General features: G+C 43.8%; 1 protein-coding gene across 2 annotated transcripts in view; it reads right to left on the minus strand.

Moving 5' to 3' along the window:
• The window catches only part of ankhb (ANKH inorganic pyrophosphate transport regulator b), a 107,042-nt gene that overhangs the window by 24,774 nt on the left and 60,388 nt on the right, over positions 1–21,880 (minus strand). For both annotated transcript variants that reach the window (XM_024419911.2, XM_024419912.2), the window contains one exon: positions 17,915–18,049. In XM_024419911.2, the coding sequence (XP_024275679.1) occupies positions 17,915–18,049 (135 nt within the window). The remainder of the gene's footprint in view (positions 1–17,914; positions 18,050–21,880) is intronic.

Below are 21,880 nucleotides of genomic sequence, written 5' to 3' on the forward strand. Positions count from 1 at the left end.
AAAAAAATGCTAGGTGTTCATAATGTTTTGTCTAATGATCGATAAACTCACAAACGCTTGGATTGCTTTCGCTGTAAAGCATATTTTCAAAATGCTGACACGACAGGTGGATTAACAACAGGCTAAACTGTGTTTTGCTATATTGCACTTGTGATTTCGTGAAAATTAAATATGTTTAGCAATTTTATCTGAATTTGGCGCACTGCAATTCAGCGGGTGTTGATGACAATGATCTCGCTAACGGGATGGGGTGCATCAAGAAGTTAACCTAGTTACAGCATTGCTTTCAGGTTAATTAAAGTTTAATTACGAAATAATCTATACAGCTATGATTTAGCGTTAACATTGATTCAGCAAATAAATGTGCTTTTGCAAATTCATTCACATCGAACTCCCACATTACTGACCCAGTATTGATGGTCATTAAATAGACTCAAATCATTTTTGCAGGTCCACATTTTTTTATAATGTGCAAGCTATCAGAAGGGGTGGTTCCGAGTCCCCTGCTAATTAGTGAACCATCACCCATTCAATTATTGATCACCGACCTCAGCAGCGATACAAACCCTAATAATGTCATTAGCGGAAAAACATGAAAAATCTACCATCGGGCGCAGGCATTGTAAAGGTTCTCTCCACTTTAGCCCTTATGTATCGCCATCAGAGATTGGCATCGGTCCAGTACCGCAGTGCTCAGCAGAAGCACGTGCTAGAAATGGCTGATATGAAGGGACAGTTGGAGCGAACCGAATGACAGAAGCATGAAATGTAAACATTTTGCTTGCCAAGGAACTGTGTTTGAAAACAAAACAATTAAAAGTAATTGCAAAAACGTATGACGATGAACGAGCACAAACTCTTCAACAAAATTGTTTCCTACAGAAACAACTAGATTTAGCCATAACTACATACTATAACTATGTGCGCTGAGAGTCGGGAAACAAGTTCAGGGAGTGAGTGTTTTAATAAATAAACAGGTGTGCTCCATAACGAGTACCCCCTCCCCGACGTGCGGCTACAGCTGCAGGATGCCGACCACAGGGACGATCCCGGGGATCAGGAGCGGACGTGCTGAGGCGTGAGAGCCTGGTGAGCCGGCTGAGACCTCCCCGGTTGCCTCGATCGAGGCACAGGAACCTGTTCACCCAGCTGAGGAATGGGAGCCTATCAAGCCAGCTGTGGCATGGGAGCCTATCAAACCCACTGAGGCATGGCAGCCTGTCCGGCCAGCTGAGGTATGGAAACCCATCGAGCCAGCTGAGGCAGGGGAACCCGTCGAACCTGCCGAAGCATGGGAATCTGACAAACCCGGCTGAGGCCTCCCAGGTAGCTCTGGTTTTGACACTCGGACCCAACCTCACCTCCAAAACAATCAACAACAAAAAAACACTCCCTGATGCTTCCCTTTGGTGAGGCGTCATTCTATAACAATGTGCGCTAAGAGTCGGCAAGCAAGTTCAGGGAGTGAGTGTTTTAATAAATAAACGGAACATAATTACAAAACAAGAACCACGAACAACGCACAGACATGAAACAGAAACAATGACGCCTGGGGAAGGACCCAAAGGGAGTGACATAGGGAAGGTAATCAGGGAAGGGATGGAATCTAGGTGAGTCTGACGACACGCAGGTGCGCGTAACGATGGTGACAGGTGTGCGCCATAATGAGCAGCCTGGTGACCTAGAGGCTGGAGAGGGAGCACACGTGATAAATACGATGTAGTCCACTCAAAACTAGATAAGTCTGTCAAGTTATCTACAAACAGGAGCTTGCAATTTGATAACATGCAGGCAGTTTTGATGAACGTTACTCAAAGCAATAATGTTCTAGTCCAAATACTGCAAACCAAAGACGATCAGTTAATGAACACAATTACTAAGTTGGATGACAAATCGGCAAAACTCATTGAAGTCGCTGACCAAATGAATGATGAGAACTCAGGTGATGAAGATGGAAATATTGATTTCTAAGCAAGTGGAGGAAATCTCATCACTGAATCTCTCACTCAGTACTCAAGACCTCTACTTGCAAAACATGACAGATAAGTATGAGGCTGAACAGAGCAAGTGCGACACTCATGTGTATAAAATCAGTACTCTAAGCGACCATGTGACCCTCTGTCCTCTTGGCCATTCGGCACTGAGTAATAAGGCGCCTCTTTGCCAACAAAGCTTGGCTTCTCCTCTTGGCCTTTCGGCCCCAACTTTCCCACAGGATGAAGCCAACCCTCTCTGCCTGCTAGGCACGGAACGCCTTGACAAATTCGTCAAAAACTTCCCCACCTTTGACCCTGTTCCAGGTCAGTCAAACGACACCGAGACGTTCCTAGCTGACATAGAGGACGCCTTGGATGGCTACCCGAATGCTATGGGTTCTGACAGGCTTTAACTGTTGACGCAAACGTCACATGACAAGGTTCATTTGTCGACAACAGCAACAAGTGCAAAACGACTATGCTAAACTTGCCACGGCTGTGAAATTAGAAATCTGTGCTTCTACGACTCGCAAACCACGATAGCTCACTGGCTAACACTGTCAAACAAGCTCGAAATGAACACCCACAAGCTTATTATCATAGGCATTGTTCAGCTTACTTTGGCCTACTCACTGAAACAGGAAGGGAAGAGCTTTTACCATTCAAAAAAAAATTCTGTCGAACATGTATCCCAACTTCACCACCTACTTGGGCCCTGCAGCCTACGTTGGCTTGCCTATCTTACAACTCAGAGAGCTTGCAAGCACAGCTTTTGAGGCATCAAAAGCACACAACGCTAAGAGCCCTGACATCTCAGTTTTGACCAGGAGCACTCACTCCAGTTAGAGGGTGCATTATCAGGTATTTGAGCATTGCGAGATGATGCACAACAATGGTTTCTACCACAAAACCATGACACCAATACACACTGCAGTCAAAATAACTGTAAAGTACGTTGCTATTGAAACGACTACAACTACAATCGACCTGATCGCTACGTTCCTACACCCAGACCACACAAAATGTCAGAGCATAAGGGTAACAAAGCGTTCAAGGACGATCAAAACATAGACCAATGTTTTCTAGAAGTTCCACTACGTGGAGAACTAAAGCGAGAAAAATGTGAGAAGTGTAAAAGATAAGACACTAGGACAAGATGTGGAATTGCCAGATACCAGGTCCGCAGGGAGTCCACATCCACATAAGTCTAACCCTTAGCAAGGACGTAAAAAAAAATCAAATTTCTCTCACTTAAGAACCCTATCCAGGGCCCGCTCGATCAAGACATAAGTCCACAGGCTTTGTGAAAAACGTCAAAAGCTTTGCAAAAGCCAAGTCCACTACAAACATGTCGATCTGCTTTCACCATGAACTGAAATGACACATCACGTTGTTGCAAACAACCACTCCATTTTGTGAGGAATATGTCACTAAATGCAACTCAAAACAGCCATACCTGGAAACAGTCCTGGAGGGCTGCTTAACCAGTCATGCGCTAATTGATTCTGGTTTGACATCGCTCATCTCTCAAACATTGTTCAATTATTCTCAAAAGGGCTTTGAAGCCAAATAAACGTTGGTTAAAAAGGGAACGATGTGACACTACACTTCGAGGTTTCACTCAGGCTACCTCGTCTCTCACATTGAGAATCATGCTGAAACTATACTTCCAGGATGTATCACTTGTTCACTTGTATGTTACCAGCCTTGAATCTGAACCCATGCTACTCGGTACAGACTTGATGGATCGTTTACTCCCACTGATGGATTGGAAAACCAACCATGTATGGTCAAAGGTCACAGTGCCGTTTCCTCTGACCACACTGTTTCCTCCTAACGCTAGCTGCAACGCAGTCATCCACAAGGGGTATCTGTCGACGAAACCTCTTGGGGCAGAATCCGAAAGGAGATATTACGACATCTTCACACATTCCATCAGCAAACCTGAGTGACCCTTCTTTTCATGATTTCGAGCCAGCAGTCTATGTGAATGAGCAACTTACATCTTCCTTGAAGTCGTGCAATACTGTAGATGAGATTAACTTCTCTTGCCCTTTGGACACTTCCGTAAGCACTGCAGCTGTCTCAGCAAAAAAAAGCATTGACGCGCAGAGTGTACTCTGCTTCCGACATCCTCCGCTTTGTGTGGGACTGTCCCTCCTTAGAATGACACTACCGGTGTCAGTCCCGCAGCTGACCCGATGACTCCCACTGGTCAAACACTTTACGATATCACAGACAGATATCCTCGTCTCAGTTCGCAGGTACTGAAGAGATTGCCAGACGCGGACGCTGTGTTGACTTACAGGCCTCGACAGCCACTGAGTGTTTTGAAGCACCAGGAGATTTGGTTGAAAGATTACAGCCAATCTAATAACGTGGCTGCTGACAACTCGTACATAGGGTCTGATCTTTTCGTTTGTGCCTCAGATACCAACTGCTGGTGGGGATCCTGAGACACTAGCCCCGGTGGGGGTCGAGACTACGTGCAACATTATAAGAGGCTGCCAGAGCAGAAAACAAATCTAGTTGTAAGCTTCCCCATGAGAACAGAGGGGAGGGGACAGGCCACTCAATGGGGATAACCTTAGTACACACCTAAGATATCACTGAGGTGTACCACACTGGCTGTAAAAGAAGTCCCCTGGACTTTTCACCTCCCAAAACAAATGGTAAATGTGTAGTATCAACTACAATGCAACTAGTAAATTGCTCTAATCATGTGTTCCGGTAGGATAACATTTTGGAATGAATTGGTAGGATAACTGGTCCCCTTGGGTACCACTACCAATGCTAGCAACAGTCAGACCAGTCATAAGCAGTAAGAAGGTTAGAGACCTAACAATTCGAATTGCCATTGATAACAGCAACAGAGGAGGTGTAGTAGTCACTCAAATTGCAACATGTGGAAGGGAGTCTCCAAAATACTCTTCTGATGGTTATAACACACACATGCCACTAATAAATAGAACCCTCCAATCTGGAGGAAAGTTATTAGAAGTCATGAACCATGATCTCACTGCGTACGACTGGTTCAGTGCCTTATAGAGTACTTCCGTTGCTAACATTGAACCTATTTGGTTAACTTTAGCTAGCTATGACAATCAGTTTGTATTGCTAGTACTCTATGGATTGGGATTATGTTGGCTCATTGTTTAGCCAGCTAGCTGCATGTCTAAACAAAATACCCCAAGTTAAAGCTTACTGTTAGCTAGCTAGCTGACATTAGATGGCTGGCTCGCTAGCTAACATTACGTTTATGATCTGTGTATAGTAATGTTATCTCAGAATGCCATTTCGCATTGCTAGTTATAGCCTAATGTTAGCTAGCTAACTAGCTAACATTGAACCTTTTTGGTTAATTTTAGCTAGCTATGAAATTCAGTTTGTATTGCTAGTACTCTATGGATTGGGATTATGTTGGTTCATTGTTTAGCTAGCATATCTAAGCAAAAGATTCCACTTCGCCAGATGATTACGTGACTCATCAAGTTAGCCAGGTGTGTCTGATGGTGATTATGTTTATCATTGTATAATAATGACAACATACTTGTATCTGGAATTTGTCTTTCAGCATCAGTAGAACAAGCCTGACTATCCTCAGTAGTACAAGCAGAATGGTCTAATGCCTCCCATCAAAAAGACCTGTAGAACACACCTGTCTCTCCTCGCCAGTCATACAAGGAGAATGGTCTAATGCCTCCCATCAAAAAGAGAGCTGGCCCAAGCAAGCACAGGTTACACCTGAAGCGTAAGGACTTGCAGCGAGTGGTGAACTTCAACAACTATGCAGAGGATAATGCAATAGTGTTACCAGGACATCACCCAGGACACAAACATTTTGGTGGAAAGCTGCTGCCATCTCATGATGACAAAAGCAGCAGTGTGGCGTCTCTACAAGGAATCAATGACAACACTTGGTATGTAAAGCACAAACAACACGTTTTGATTATTTAATGGACCTCCAACATGATTGGCACTACTTTTATTGATCTCACATCATTTCTGTATTTTCCAGAGGTACGTGTAGTCGGGCTGTGTTCTTCTAGTTTACAAGATGATGTTTCTGTATGCAGTGCTGCTGCTCTGCACATTTGTAAGTAAGTGAAACTTGCCTGATAATGTTGCATAAAAAAGTATTACATTTTACGTTACATTTTCTTTTCATTAACTTATCTTAATGTTTTTTTGTGGTTTGCAGGTGCACTATCCTTCTGACCCTATGCAGCCAGGCCCCATCTACTTTTTAACCCCTCGCAAGTGTGCCTTGTTTGGTTTCTGCTGTGAAGGAATATCACAACAAGTCAACTACTTGATTGATGAAGGCATGTCATCCAGCAAAGGCAGCAGCGCAGTCAAGTTTGCCCCAGACTGGTGCTTTGGTCTCATCAAGCAGCGTTTCAGAATGACCAGAGTGAACACTTTGTCTGAGATTTCTGGTGTTGTGTAGGACAGCACTGTGACCGGGGTTAACATCCCACAGCTGGTTGGACTGGAGGATGGTACAGTGCTGGTGGAAAGTAATGGCTGGCACCAACACCTGACTCCGTAATTCAGGCCACTGCCACAGATCAAGCAATACCAACACTTTAGGTGAATATCAATTTAACCATTTGGCTGTACCGTTTACACCTTCTGTAGATACCCATTCACTTAGCAAGATGTGGCCAGTGGTGTAAAGTACTTAAGTAAAAATACTTGAAAGTACTACTTATAGTTTTTTGGGGGGGTTATCTGTACTTTACTTTACTATTTATATGTTTTGCAACTTTTACTACACTACATTCCAAAATAAAATAAATGTTCTTATTACTCCATACATTTTCCCTGACACCCAAATGTACTCGTTATATTTTGATGAAATTGTTCAATTCGCACACTTATCAAGAGTACATCCCTACTGCATCTGATCTGGTAGACTCACTAAACACAAATGCTTAGTTTGTAAATTATGTCTGAGTGTTGGAGTGTGCCCCGGGCTAACCATCAATAAAAAAATAATTGTGCCGTCTGGTCTGCTTAATTAATATAAGTAATTTGAAATGATTTATACTTTTACTTTCTAGAAATTCCATTTACTTTTGATTAAGTATTTTTAAACCAAAATACTTTTAGACTTTTACTCAAGTAGGGTGACTTTTACTTTTACTTGAGTCATTTTCTATTAAAGCATCTTTACTTTTACTCAAGTATGACAATTTAGTACTTTTTCCACCGCTGGATGTTGCTGGGGGTTATATAACTTCTTTCATATGATCCATCAATTTAGACAAGTGTGTCTAGAGAAAGTGTCATCCAATATTTATAACATCTTTTTATTTGTACACTTTCTGTTTACCTGGAATGTTTCCTTATTGTAGGCTACTACCACTTTTAGTCTTAATCTTTACTACACTACTCACTGTTTAGTACATGACCTCACATGTGAATCCTTAAAGAGATGGGTGGGGCTGTGAACAATGCTGAATGGGTGTTGAGAAAGGGGAGCTTTCCACTAGGTACCAAACATTCAAAGGCCATTTTCTCAAATGGGAGTTTACAAGTTTGTAAACTTTCAAAGCAGAATTACTTTCCCATTGTTCCTCAAAAATGCAGTGTATGATATACCATTTTGTAGCTCTGAGTCTGTACTTTTATCCAATGTAAAAACACAATTTCAAATGTTTCTACATAAGACCAATTTGAGCCGGTCATTTCAAATTCCTTATATTAAGCAAACCAGACGGCACAATTTTCTTTTTATATTGACAGATAGCCAGAGGCACACTCCAACATCAGTAGGGATGACCAGGGATGTGTGTGAATTGGACAATTTTCCTATCAAAATGTAACGAGTACTTTTGGATGTCAGGGAAAATGTATGGAGTAAAAAGTACTTTTAATTTCTTTTGAATGTAGTGAAGTAAAAGTATAAGTTGGCAAAAATATGAATAGTAAAGTACAGATACCCCCAAAGAATACTTAAGTAGTACTTTCAAGTATTTTTACTGTAGTACTTTACTCAACTGGCCACATCTTACCTAAGAAAAATATCAATAACGATATCAGTGATAGACGAGGTAGTTATATGCATACCATCAGGGGTAAAGTGGCTGATCAGCAGGATAATTTTTTTTAGCAGCAATGTATGGCGTGTGTGTTAGGAGAATTGAATAGAGGCACTGCAGAATGTGCTGATGACTGGTCCGTCCGAACCACACATGAACAAGGGAATCTATATTCGGAGAGCCTGTTTCAATTCACCTCACAAGTTTAGATAAGAAGAATAACCTCATACAATGCAATGAAAATGATATTCACCTCAAGTGCTGGTACTGCTTGATCTGTGGCAGCAGCCTGAAGTAGAGTCAGGTGTTGTTGCCAGCCATAGCTCTGACAACACTGCATCTTTTTTGTTATTTTGACCAGTTGACATTTTCTGCAAATAAATCCTTTAAATAACAATATTTTTTCCGGTCAAAAGTTTTAGAATACCTACTCATTCAAGGGTTTTTCTTTATTTTTACTATTTACATTGTAGAATAATAGTGAAGACATCAAAACTATGAAATAACACATATGGAATCATGAAGTAACCAAAAAAGTGTTAAACAAATCAAAATACACTGCTCAAAAAAATAAAAGGGAACACTTAAACACAATGTAACTCCAAGTCAATCACACTTCTGTGAAATCAAACTGTCCACTTAGGAAGCAACACTGATTGACAATAAATTTCACATGCTGTTGTGCAAATGGAATAGACAACAGGTGGAAATTATAGGCAATTAGCAAGACACCCCCAATAAAGGAGTGGTTCTGCAGGTGGTGACTACAGACCACTTCTCAGTTCCTATGCTTCCTGGCTGATGTTTAGGTCACTTTTGAATGCTGGCGGTGCTTTCACTCTAGTGGTAGCATGAGACGGAGTCTACAACCCACACAAGTGGCTCAGGTAGTGCAGCTCATCCAGGATGGCACATCAATGCGAGTTGTGGCAAGAAGGTTTGCTGTGTCTGTCAGCGTAGTGTCCAGAGCATGGAGGCGCTACCAGGAGGCAGGCCAGTACATCAGGAGATGTGGAGGAGGCCATAGGAGGGCAACAACCCAGCAGCAGGACCGCTACCTCCACCTTTGTGCAAGGAGGAGCAGGAGGAGCACTGCCAGAGCCCTGCAAAATGACCTCCAGCAGGCCACAAATGTGCATGTGTCTGCTCAAACGGTCAGAAACAGACTCCCTGAGGGTGGTATGAGGGCCCGACATCCACAGGTGGGGGTTGTGCTTACAGCCCAACACCGTGCAGGACGTTTGGCATTTGCCAGAGACACCAAGATTGGCAAATTCGCCACTGGCGCCCTGTGCTCTTCACAGATGAAAGCAGGTTCACACTGAGCACATGTGAGAGACGTGACAGTCTGGAGACGCCGTGGAGAACGTTCTGCTGCCTGCAACATCCTCCAGCATGACCGGTTTGGCGGTGGGTCAGTCATGTTGTGGGGTGGCATTTCTTTGGGGGGCCGCACAGCCTTCCATGTGCTCGCCAGAGGTAGCCTGACTGCCATTAGGTACCGAGATGAGATCCTCAGACCCCTTGTGAGACCATATGCTGGTGTGGTTGGCCCTGGGTTCCTCCTAATGCAAGACAATGCTAGACCTCATGTGGCTGGAGTGTGTCAGCAGTTCCTGCAAGAGGAAGGCATTGATGCTATGGACTGGCCCGCCCGTTCCCCAGACCTGAATCCAATTGAGCACATCTGAGACATCATGTCTTGCTCCATCCACCAACGCCACGTTGCACCACAGACTGTCCAGGAGTTGGAGGGCTTTAGTCCAGGTCTGGGAGGAGATCCCTCAGGAGACCATCCGCCACCTCATCAGGAGCATACCCAGGCATTGTAGGGAGGTCATACAGGCACGTGGAGGCCACACACACACACACACACACACACACACACACACACACACACTACTGAGCCTCATTTTGACTTGTTTTAAGGACATTACATCAAAGTTGGATCAGCCTGTAGTGTGGTTTTCCACTTTAATTTTGAGTGTGACTCCATGGGTTGATCAATTTGATTTCCATTGATAATTTTTGTATGATTTTGTTGTCAGCACATTCAACTATGTAAAGAAAAACGTATTTAATACGAATATTTCAATCTATCAGATCTAGGATGTGTTATTTTAGTGTTCCCTTAATTTTTTTGAGCTGTGTTTATTTGAGATTTGAGATTCAAATAGCCACACTTTGCTTTGATGACAGCTTTGCACACACTTGGCATTCTCTCAACCATCTTCCTGAGGTAGTCACCAGGAATGCAATTTCAATTAACAGGTGTGCCTTGTTAATTTGTGGAATTTATTTCCTTCTTAATGCATTTGAGCAAATCAGTTGTGTTGTGACAAGGTAGGGGGGGGTATACAGAAGATAGCTCAATTTTGGTAAAAGACCAAGTCCATATTATGGCAAGAACAGCTCAAATAAGGAAAGAGAAACAACAGTCCATCATTACTTTAAGACATGAAGGTCAGTTAATACAGAACATTTCAAGAACTTTGAAAGTTTCTTCAAGTGGAATCGCAAAAACCATCAAGCACTATGATGAAACTGTCTCTCATGAGGACCGCCACAGGAAAAGAAAACCCAGAGTTACCTCTGCTGCAGAGGATAAGTTCATTCGAGTTATCAGCCTCAGAAATTGCAGCTCAAATAATTGCTTCACAGAGTTCACGTAACAGACACATCAACATCAACTGTTCACAGGAGACTGTGTGAATCAGGGCTTCAGGGTTGAATTGCTGCAACATAAACCATTACTAAAGGACACCAATAAGAAGAAGAGACTTGCTTGGTCCAAGAAACACGAGCAATTTACATTAGACCGGTGGAAATTTGTCCTTTGGTCTGAAGACCAAATTGGAGATTTTTGGTTCCAACCGCCATGTCTTTGTGAGACGCGGTGTGGGTGAATGGATGATCTCCGCATGTGTGGTTTCCACCGTAAAGCATGGAGGAGGAGGTGTAATGGTATGGGGATGCTTTGCTGGTAACACTGTCTGTGATTTATTTAGAATTCAAGGCCCACTTAACAAGCATGGCTACCACAGCACTCTGCAGCGATACGCCATCTCATCTGGTTTGCACTTAGTGGAACTATCATTTGTTTTTCAACAGGAAAATGACCCAACACACCTCCAGGCTGTGTAAGGGCTATTTTACCAAGAAGACGAGTGATGGAGTGCTGCATCAGATGACCTGGCCTCCACAATCCCCTGGCCTCAACTAAATTGAGATGGTTTGGGATGAGTCGGACTGCAGAGTGAAGGAAAAGCAGCCAACAAGTGCTCATCATATGTGGGAACTCCTTCAAGACTGTTGGAAAAGCATTCCAGGTGAAGCTGGTTGATAAAATGCCAAAAGTGTGCAAAGCTGTCAACAAGGCAAAGGGTGGCTATTTGAAGAATCTCAAATACAAAATATATTTTGATTTGCTTAACAGTTTTTGGGTTACTGTCATGCCAACTCTAGCTCTTCCCCCCTGGCGCTCGAGGGCTCCCCGGCATCACGCACAACTGCCGTCCCCAGTCACGCGCATCAGCGATTATTGGACTCACCTGGACTCAATCAGGTGAGTCCTGGTGATTATTGGACTTACCCCGTTCTGTTCCCAACATCAGCATTGACTGTCATATGTCCTTGTTTACCCGTGTGCTGACGATGTTCCTGTCTTGTTCCAAGTCGGTTCCGATTAAATGTTTGACTCCCCGTACCTGCTTCTCGACATCCGCGTCGGTCCATACAATTACTACATGATTCCATGTGTGTTATTTCATAGTTTTGATGTCTTCACTATTATTCTACAATGTAGAAAATAAAGAAAACCTTGGAGTAGGTGTTCTAAAACTTGTTTGTAGATATACAGTCGTGGCCAAAAGTTTTGAGAATGACACAAATATTAATTTTCACAAAGTCTGCTGCCTCAATTTGCGCCAGGACCGTCTCCTAAAGTTGATTCAGCTGCGGGATAGGGGCACCACCAGTACAGAGCTTGCTCAGGAATGGCAGCAGGCAGGTGTGAGTGCATCTGCACGCACAGTGAGGTGAAGACTTTTGGAGGATGGCCTGGTGTCAAGAAGGGCAGCGAAGAAGCCACTTCTCTCCGGGAAAAACATCAGGGACAGACTGATATTCTGCAAAAGGTACAGGTATTAGACTGCTGAGGACTGGGGTGAAGTCATTTTCTCTGATGAATCCCCTTTCCGATTGTTTGGGTCATCTGGAAAAAAGCTTGTCCGAAGAAGACAAGGTGAGCGTTACCATCAGTCCTGTGTCATGCCAACAGTAAAGCATCCTGAGACCATTCATGTGTGGGGTTGCTTCTCAGCCAAGGCAGTTGCTCACTCACAATTTTGCCTAAGAACACAGCAATGAATAAAGAATGGTACCAACACATCCTCCGAGTGCAACTTCTCCCAACCATCCAGGAACAGTTTGGTGACGAACAATGCCTTTTCCAGCATGATGGAGCACCTTGCCATAAGGCAAAACTGATAACTAAGTGGTCCGGAGAACAAACCATCGATATTTTAGGTCCATGGCCAGGGAACTCCCCAGACCTTAATCCCATTGGGAACTTGTGGTCAATCCTCAAGAGGCGGGTGGACAAACAAAAATACAAACTCCAAGCATTGATTATGCAAGAATGGGCTGCCATCAGTCAGGATGTGGCCCAGAAGTTAATTGACAGCATACCTGGATGGATTGCAGAGGTCTTGAAAAAGAAGGCTCAAAACTGCAAATATTGACTCTTTGCATCAACTTCATGTAATTGTAAATAAAAGCCTTTGACACTTATGAAATGCTTGTAATTATACTTTAGTATTCCATAGTAACATCTGACAAAAATATCTAAAGACACCAAAGCAGCAAACCTTGTGGAAATTAATATTTGTGTCTTTTGGCCACAACTGTACATACACAGTTGAAGACAGAAGATTACATACACCTTAGCCAAATACATTTAAACTCAGTTTTTCACAATTCCTGACAGTTAATCCTAGTAAAAAGTTAGGATCACCAGTTTCTTTCAAGAATGTGATATGTCAGAGAATTATTTATTTCAGGTTTAATTTATTTCATCACATTCCCAGTGGGTCAGAAGTTTACATTGTGGCGTACAGCAGGTCAGCCACCAGGGGGGGACTCGCCGAGGCCTGGTGACAGACAGAGTATACATCACGAGGCAATGGCTCCATCAGCTGGACGTGCCAGGTATCGACGGGCTCTCCGGCCAGGACTAAATGGGGCTGATTGGGAGCTGGTGAGTAATCAAGGGCTGATTGCTCACCAGCTGTGCAAGGCCCATAAAGCTGCCAGAACGGTAGCACACAAGGGGAGTGGGCGAAGAAAGGTCTCCTGTACAGTTGGGGACGTTGGCATAGGTATGAGGGGGAGTTCAGTTTTTGAGGGGGAGTTCAGTTTTTGTGCCCGACAGGATACAACAAGACCCGGAGCCCAGAAGACGGTATCCCGGAGAGGGTCTCATGGGGGAGACCTATCCTTTTTCTTTTTGATTTATTATTTAAATAAACACCCTTGAAACTGAGCTAATCATACTCTGTCCGTGTCTCATCTGTGTAAACGTCTTGACCCAACCCCCTGGTCTGCCACAACATACACACAATTTGTATTTGGTAGCATTGCCTTTAAATTGTTTAACTTGGGTCAAACGTTTAGGGTAGCCTTCCACAAGCGTCCCACAATAAGTTGTGTGAACATGCTTGTTCAATGAACCATAAACAATTAATGAACATGCACCTGTAGAAAGGTCGTTAAGACACTAACAGCTTACAGATGGTAGGCAATTAAGGTCACAGTTAGGACACTAAAGAGACCTTTCTACTGACTCAAAAAGACACAAAAACACAAAAAGAAAGATACCCAGGGTCCCTGCTCATCTGCGTGAACATGCCTTAGGCACGCTGCAAGGAGGCATGAGGACTGCAGATGTGGCCAGGGCAATAAATTGCAATGTTCGTACTGTGAGACGCCTAAGACAGCACTACAGGGAGACGGGACGGACAGCTGATCGTCCTCGCAGTGGCAGACCACGTGTAACAACACCTGCACAGGATCGGTACATCCGAGCATCACACCTGCGGGATAGGTACAGGATAGAAACAACAACTGCCCGAGTTACACCAGGAACGCACAATCCCTCTATTAGTGCTTGGACTGTCAGCAATAGGCTGAGAGAGGCTGGACTGGCAGGTCCTCCCCAGACATCATCGGCAACAACATTGCCTATGGGCACAAACCCACCGTCGCTGGACCAGACAGGACTGGCTCTTCACAGTGGTCTTCACTGATGAGTCGCGGTTTTGTCTCACCAGGGGTGATGGTCGGCTTCTCGCTTATTGTCGAAGGAATGAGCGTTACACTGAGGCTTGTACTCTGGAGCAGGGTTGATTTGGAGGTGGAGGGTCCATTATGGTCTGGGGCGGTGTGTCATAGCATCATCGGACTGAGCTTGTTGTCATTCCAGGCAATCTCAACGCTGTGCGTTACAGGGAAGACACCCTCCTCCCTCATGTGGTACCCTTCTTGCAGGCTTCTCCTGACCTGAACCTCCAGCATGACAATGCCACCAGCCATACTGCTCGATCTGTGCGTGATTTCCTGCAAGACAGGAATGTCAGTGTTCTGCCATGGCCAGCGAAGAGCCCGGATCTCAATCCCATTGAGCACGTCTTGGACCTGTTGGATCGGAGAGTGAGGGGATAGGGCCATCCCCCCAGAAATGTCCAGAAACTTGCAGGTGCCTTGGTGGAAGAGTGGGGTAATATCTCACAGCAAGAACTGGCAAATATGGTGCAGTCCATGAGGAAGAGATGCACTGCAGTACTTAATGCAGCTGGTGGCAACACCAGATACTGACTGTTACTTTTGATTTTGACCCGCCCTTTGTTCAAGGGACACGTTATTCCATTTCTGTTAGTCACATGTCTGTGGAACTTGTTCAGTTTGTCTCAGTTATTGAATCTTGTTATGTTCATTCAAATATTTGTTAAGTTTGCTGAAAATAAACACAGTTGACAATGAGAGGATGTTTCTTTTTTTGCTGAGTTTATATTGAAGCTTCCATCAGTGTAACTGTCTGCGTCATTTCCAATCACCCATATATTTTTGGGTAAATATATATATACAGTATATATATTTACTTTTTTCGGAAAGTATTCAGACCCCTTGAATTTTCACATTTTGTTCAGTTACAGCCTCATACTAAAATGGATTAAATAGTTTCCCCCTTCATCAATCTACACACAATACCTCATAATGGCAAAGCAAAAACAGGTTTTTGGAAAATCTGAAATATTACATAAGTATTCAGACACTTTACTCAGTACTCTATTGAAGCATCTTTGGCAGCGATTACAACATTGAGTCTTCTTGGGTATGGCGCTACAAGCTTGGCACACCTGCACTTGGGGAGTTTTTCCCATTCTTCTCTGCAGATCCTCTCAAGCTTTGTCAGGTTGGATGGGGAGTGTTGCGGCATAGCTATTTTCAGGTCTCTCGGGGATGTTCAATCGGGGAAGTCTGGGCTCTGGCTGGGCCACTCAAGGACATTCAGAGACTTGTCCCGAAACGACTCCTGCGTCGTCTTGGCTGTGTGATTTGGGTTGTTGTCCTGTTGGAAGGTGAACAATCGCACTAGTCATAGGTCCTTAGTACAAGCTCTGGAGAATGTTTTCATCAAGGATCTCTTTGTACTTTGCTCTGTTCATCTTCCCATCGATCCTGACTAGTCTCCCAGTCCCTGAAGCTGAAAAACATCCCCACAGCATGATGCTGCCACCACCATGCTTCACCGTAGGGATGGTGTCAGGTTTCCTCCAGACGTGGCATTCAGGTCAAAGAGTTCAATCTTGGTTTCATCAGAACAGAGAATCTGGTTTCTCATGGTCTGAGAGTTGCTGTCATGTGCCTTTTACTGAGGAGTGGCTTCCACCTGATTGGTGGAGTGCTGCAGAGATGGTTGTCCTTCTGGAACGTTCTCCCATCTCCACAGAGAAACCCTGTAGCTCTGTCAGAGTGACCATCAGGTTCTTGGTCATCTGCCTGACCAAGGCCCTTCTCCCCCAATTGCTCAGTTTAGCCATTTAAGAATGATGGAGGCCGCTGTGTTCTTTGTGGACCTTCAGTGCTGCAGAAATATTTTGGTACCCTTCCCCACATCCGTGCCTTGACACAATCCTGTCTCGTAACTCTAAGGGCAATTGACCTCATGGTTTTGTTTTTGCTCTGACATAAAACTGTCAACTGTGGGACCTTACATAGACAGGTGTGTGCCTTTCCAAATCATGTCCAATCAATTGAATTTACCACAGGTGGACTCCAATCAAGTTGTAGAAACATGTCAAGGATGATTAATGGCAACAGGATGAACCTAAACTCAATTACGAGTCTGGGTAAGGGGATAGGGTGTTTGGAATTAGCTTTGTTTGGTTGCATGCCAATTCTCCACCCCTGCAAACTTTCTCACATGGACTTAACAATGTTAGAAATTCACTCCAATCATATGCTTTTAACCTTTTAGGAGCACTAGATTTATAGGTAATTACTAATAATGCTTACATTACTTATTTTATTGATTTCCCACCCTTTTATGTGTCAGAACACAAAAAAATGTGTCTCTGGCTCCAACCAGTGGCTGGCTGTGTCATTACAATCCATTTTTTCATCTCTTTGCCACGTCAAAGGGGCGGACCATAGAAAAGCAGCCTGCTACACAGACATTGCTGGATTCCTATTGAGCAGGCGGTACTATATATACTGTAACTTTTATAGCTGTACGATAAAGATCTTGACCTACACAAAGCCTAAAATAGGTAAAGATGTAATTTTGTGCGGAAGTAACTTTTTAAAAACGTTTTACTATTAGCCCCACCCCCCCAATAGGTCCACAGACGATACAATCGCCTGCACACTGCCCTATCCCATCTGGACAAGAGGAAAACCTATTTAAGAATGCTGTTCATTGACTCTAGCTCAGCATTCAACACCATAGTACCCTCCAAAATCATCATTAATCTTGAGGCCCTGGGTCTTAATCCCGTCCTGTGCAATTGGGTCCAGGACTTCCTGACAGGCCGCCCCTAGGTGGTGAAGGTAGGAAACAACATCTCCACTTCGCTGATCCTCAACACTGGGGCCCCACAAGCGTGCATGCTCAGCCCCCTCCTGTACTCCCTGTTCACCCATGACTGCGTGGCCATGCACGCCACCAACTCAATCATCAAGTTTACAGATGACACAACATTAGCAGGCTTGATTACCAACAACAACGAGACAGCCTACAGGGAGGAGGTGAGGGCACTCGGCGTGCGGTGTCAGGAAAACAACCTCTCACTCAACGTCAACAAAACAAAGGAGATGATCGTGGTCTTCAGGAAACAGGAGAGGGGGCACCCCTCTATCCACATCGATGGGACAGCAGTGGAGAAAGTGGAGAGTTAAGTTCCTCAGTGTGCACATCACAGACAAACCAAAATGGTCCACCCACAAAGACAGTGTGGTGGAGATGGCGCAACATCTGACCAATACAATTTGAAATGGCCAAAATGTTGTTTTAGACGTTTGCAAATTTCACACATTTTGACGATCACTAATGTCATAATATTTCGGGTAAAGTAATAAAGTAGTTGAAATAATTTGGGTAAATTGTCATAAAACTGATAGTAACTATATATAGAAATATGACAAAGTATGAAAATTCACATCATGAATTCACTATGATATTTGTATATGGATTATGTACTGGACCATATCAAAACCAAAAGCATTCTGGGGTGGGGGGACACTACTACATTGTTCAGAATATCACCTTCTTGCTAGACTGGAAAAGTGTGTTGTGTGCTTAAAATCCTCATATGAGGTCGGTAGGACACTTGCCTCGGTGGCAGCCGAGCTTCCCTTGAGGTCCCGGGAGACAAAGAGGTTGACGATAGGCCTGCTGATTCTCTGCATGGCCAGGATCAGGGCCAGGGGCCACCAGAAACTCAGCATCTTCTTGATGGTAGCGTCACCCTGCGGGTGATGGAGAAAGAGGGAGGGAGGCATGGGAGAAAGTGATGAGCATTCCCAAATGCAACTGTGCAATAAAGTAATTCCATTGTAACTAAAGTTCCATCATATGGTGGAATATTAAGTCATATTATATTGTAACTAAAGTTCTATCTCAGGGAACCCTGTGCATATTGCCACGTTACTGGTACCCTCAAATCAAATCACTCAATTTTATTTGTCACATACCTGTGTTTAGCAGATGTTATTGCAGGTGTAACGAAATGCTTGTGTTTCTAGCTCCAACAGTGCAGTACTATCTAACAAGTATACAGTATCTATTGTTGTTTAAGATAGTGCCGACAGAGAGCGCTGCCTCACTTCTAGTCCATAGGAAACTTTGCAGAAATTAGTTTTTGTATGTATTATTTCTTACATTGTTAGCCCAGAAAATCTTAAGTGATATTACACACAGCCGGGAAGAACTATTGGATATCAGAGCGGCGTCAACTGACAGCACTACGACCAGTATGACTTTCCCGAAGCAGATCCTTTGTCAGAACCACCCAGGGCATTTGAACTCATTCCAGAGGCTGACCAAAAAACAACGCCGCCAGAGAAGAGGTAGACAGAGCGGTCTTCTGGTCAGACTTCGGAGGTGGGCACATCACCCACCGCTTCCAAGTATATTACGTGATAATGTCCAGTCTCTAGATAACAAGGTAGACGAATTTAGGGAAAGGGTTCCTTTCCATAGAGACATCAGGGATTGAAACATACTCTGTTTCACGGAAACATGGCTCGCTCTGGCTCTCTCTGGATATGCTGTCAGAGTCGGTACAGCCACCTGGATTCTTTGTCGTGATGACAGGAATAAATATCCTTTTGTTCACCTGACCTAGAATTCCTCAAAATCAAATGCCGACTGTATTATTCTCCTCTATTATAGTCACAGCCATGTGACAGCAGCATTACCACCCTGCATACCACTGCTGGCTTGCTTCTGAAGCTAAGCAGGGTTGGTCCTGGTCAGTTCCTGGATGGGAGACCAGATGCTGCTGGAAGTGGTGTTGGAGGGCCAGTAGGAGGCACTCTTTCCCCTGGTCTAAAAAATATCCCAATGCCCCAGGGCAGTGATTGGGGACACTGTCCTGTGTAGGGTGCTGTCTTTCGGATGGGATGTTAAATGGGTGTCCTGACTCTCTGAGGTCATTAAAAGATCCCATGGCACTACTTGTAGGGGTGTTAACCCCGGTGTCCTGGCTAAGTTCCCAATTTGGCCCTCAAACCATCATGGTCACCTAATAATCCTCAGTTTACAATTGGCTCATTAATCCCCCTCCTCTCCCCTGTAACTATTCCCCAGGTTGTTGCTGCAAATGAGAACATGTTCTCAGTCAACTTACCTGGTAAAATAATGGAAAAATGAAATTAAAAATGTATATCTCCCCTCAAGCCGATAACACAACGGCCCTCTATGAAATTCAATGGACTTAATGCAAACTGGAAACCATTTACCCTGAGGCTACATTTACTGTAGCTGGGGATTTTAACAAAGCCTATTTGAGAACAAGGCTACCTAAATTCAATCAGCATACTGGCTGTAGTACTCACTCTGGAAAAACTCTGGATCACTACTACTCTAACTTCCACGATGCATACAAGGCCCTGCCCTCATTTAGGCAAATCTGTGCATAGGAGATGTTGTACCTACTGTGACTATTAAAACCTACCCTAACCAGAAACCGTGGATAGATGGCGACATTTGCGCAAAACTGAAAGCACGAACCACCACATTTAACCATGGAAAGGTGACGGGGAATATGTCAGAATACAAACTGTGTAGTTATTCTCTCTGCAAGGCAATCAAACAAGCGAAATATCAGTATAGAGACAAAGTGGAGTCGCAATTCAACAGCTTAGACAAGAGAAGTACAGTGGTTCATCCTTTAAAAGTTGCAGCGTACTGCGGCACAGCTTGCATGGTGCCGCAGAATTCTATGGCACATTATTTAAGTGTGAACCACTGGTACCATTAATGCTAGTTAGTGCTAGTTTGACCACCACAGTGCATCTTTGAGAAGCATTTGATAGCCTTCTATAGTGGCAATACTAAAGAATTTAAAACCTGTTTTTGTAAGAACATAGTATATGGGACTGATTTAAAGAAATGTTGCTTAACATTATGGGGTTTCTATTCCAAGAAAAACAAAAAACCCTCTGGGTTAGGCTGTCCTTGTAAAGAAGAATGTGTTCTTACATGACTTGCCTAGTTAAATAAAAGGTTACACTAAGAGCATAACATTTCTACACCCCAATTTTCTAATTCTAGTCTAATCAATACCCAAACGGAAATTCAGTGAATCTCATTGATAAAACCTACACCACTTTAAACATCACATTACTCAACACTAGAGAGACTCATGTCGCCTACAGTATATCGAAAAATATGATGTGACTCTCCACCAATAATTACATATGGAGGATATTTCTGTAATTCAGTGATACTTATTCCCATAGTAATTCGTTATGGATCCATAACTAAATAAACATTGAGTATTTTTATCATTATTTTATTAACGAAAGCATAAAGATGCCATTATTAGTTACATTGTTTTAGTTTGAACGTGCAGACTGGCACTAACAGAACAGTGGGAATGTATCCCTAGTCAGCGCCATTATTAGTGCAAAGCCACTTAAAGTGTTGCCAGTGTGGCGGGGAGGGAATCCACCCCCTCCCCCCTCCCTCCCTTCCCCATGGTCTTAGGTCGGTCTTCTGTGCACAGCTCTGCGGCCCATCCCATGCCCCCTGCCCTCATGCCTTGAACCTCGCGTGCTCCAGTGGATACAGCTGGAGAACTGCAAGGCAATCTCATTGTGAGCCATGAACAATATGACCAGTATATATTGTTCTGCTAATAATAGGGTTAATTTTGGAGATGATTTAATGTAAAATGAGTGCGAAAAATACATTCTTGAACATGGGGTGAGACATTGTTACTAATTTGTAAATAAAGCCTGTTTGTTACTTAAAATGATTTATTTCTGTTTAGAGAGAAAGAAACCAAAAACCTACAGTCATCTCTTGGGTCTCCCAGTCAAGGACCGCACAGGTATTGAACCAGCATCTGTAGCAACACATGCAGTGTCTTAGACAGTTGCGCCACTCAGGCACTGTACAATGTGACTGGTTGGGAGTGGCCTCCAGTACTCCAGTTAGAGCAAAATAATCCTAACAAAATGAAATAATAAAAACCGTAGTGTAATAACAGTTTTAGTAAGTACTACTGAAGTTGTGCACAATTATCCGTTTATATGTAGGTTTATGGCTTACATTCATTGTCAGTTAGAGACACATTAGGACCCAAAAGCATAATCAGTGCTCTAACTCCGCCTTGCGCTGGTCTGGAGCAATGAAGTGGTGACGCAGGGTACCATACTAAACGACAAATTACCTCGGTAAGTACCGCAGCATAATCACAAAACTTTTAGTGGAGCAACCACTATGTGGCAGGGTCTACAGACAAAGACTACAAAGGAAAACCAGCCATGTCACGGACACCGACGTCTTACTTCCAAACAAACTAAACACCTTCTTTGCCTGCTTTGAGGACAATACAGTGCCACCGACGCGGCCCACAACCAAGGACTGTGGGCTCTCCTTCTACGTGGCCAACGTGAGTAAGATATTTAAACGTGTTAACCCTCGCAAGGCTGCTGGCCGACATCATCCCTAGCCGCGTCCTCAGAGCATGGCAAGACCAGCTGGCTGGTGTGTTTGCGGACATATTTAATTGCTCCCTATCCCAGTCTGCTGTACCCACATGCTTCAAGATGGCCACCATTGTTCCTGTA

This window comes from Oncorhynchus tshawytscha, linkage group LG10 (assembly GCF_018296145.1).
Source record: "Oncorhynchus tshawytscha isolate Ot180627B linkage group LG10, Otsh_v2.0, whole genome shotgun sequence".
In the NCBI taxonomy this organism is placed as follows: Eukaryota; Metazoa; Chordata; class Actinopteri; order Salmoniformes; family Salmonidae; genus Oncorhynchus; species Oncorhynchus tshawytscha.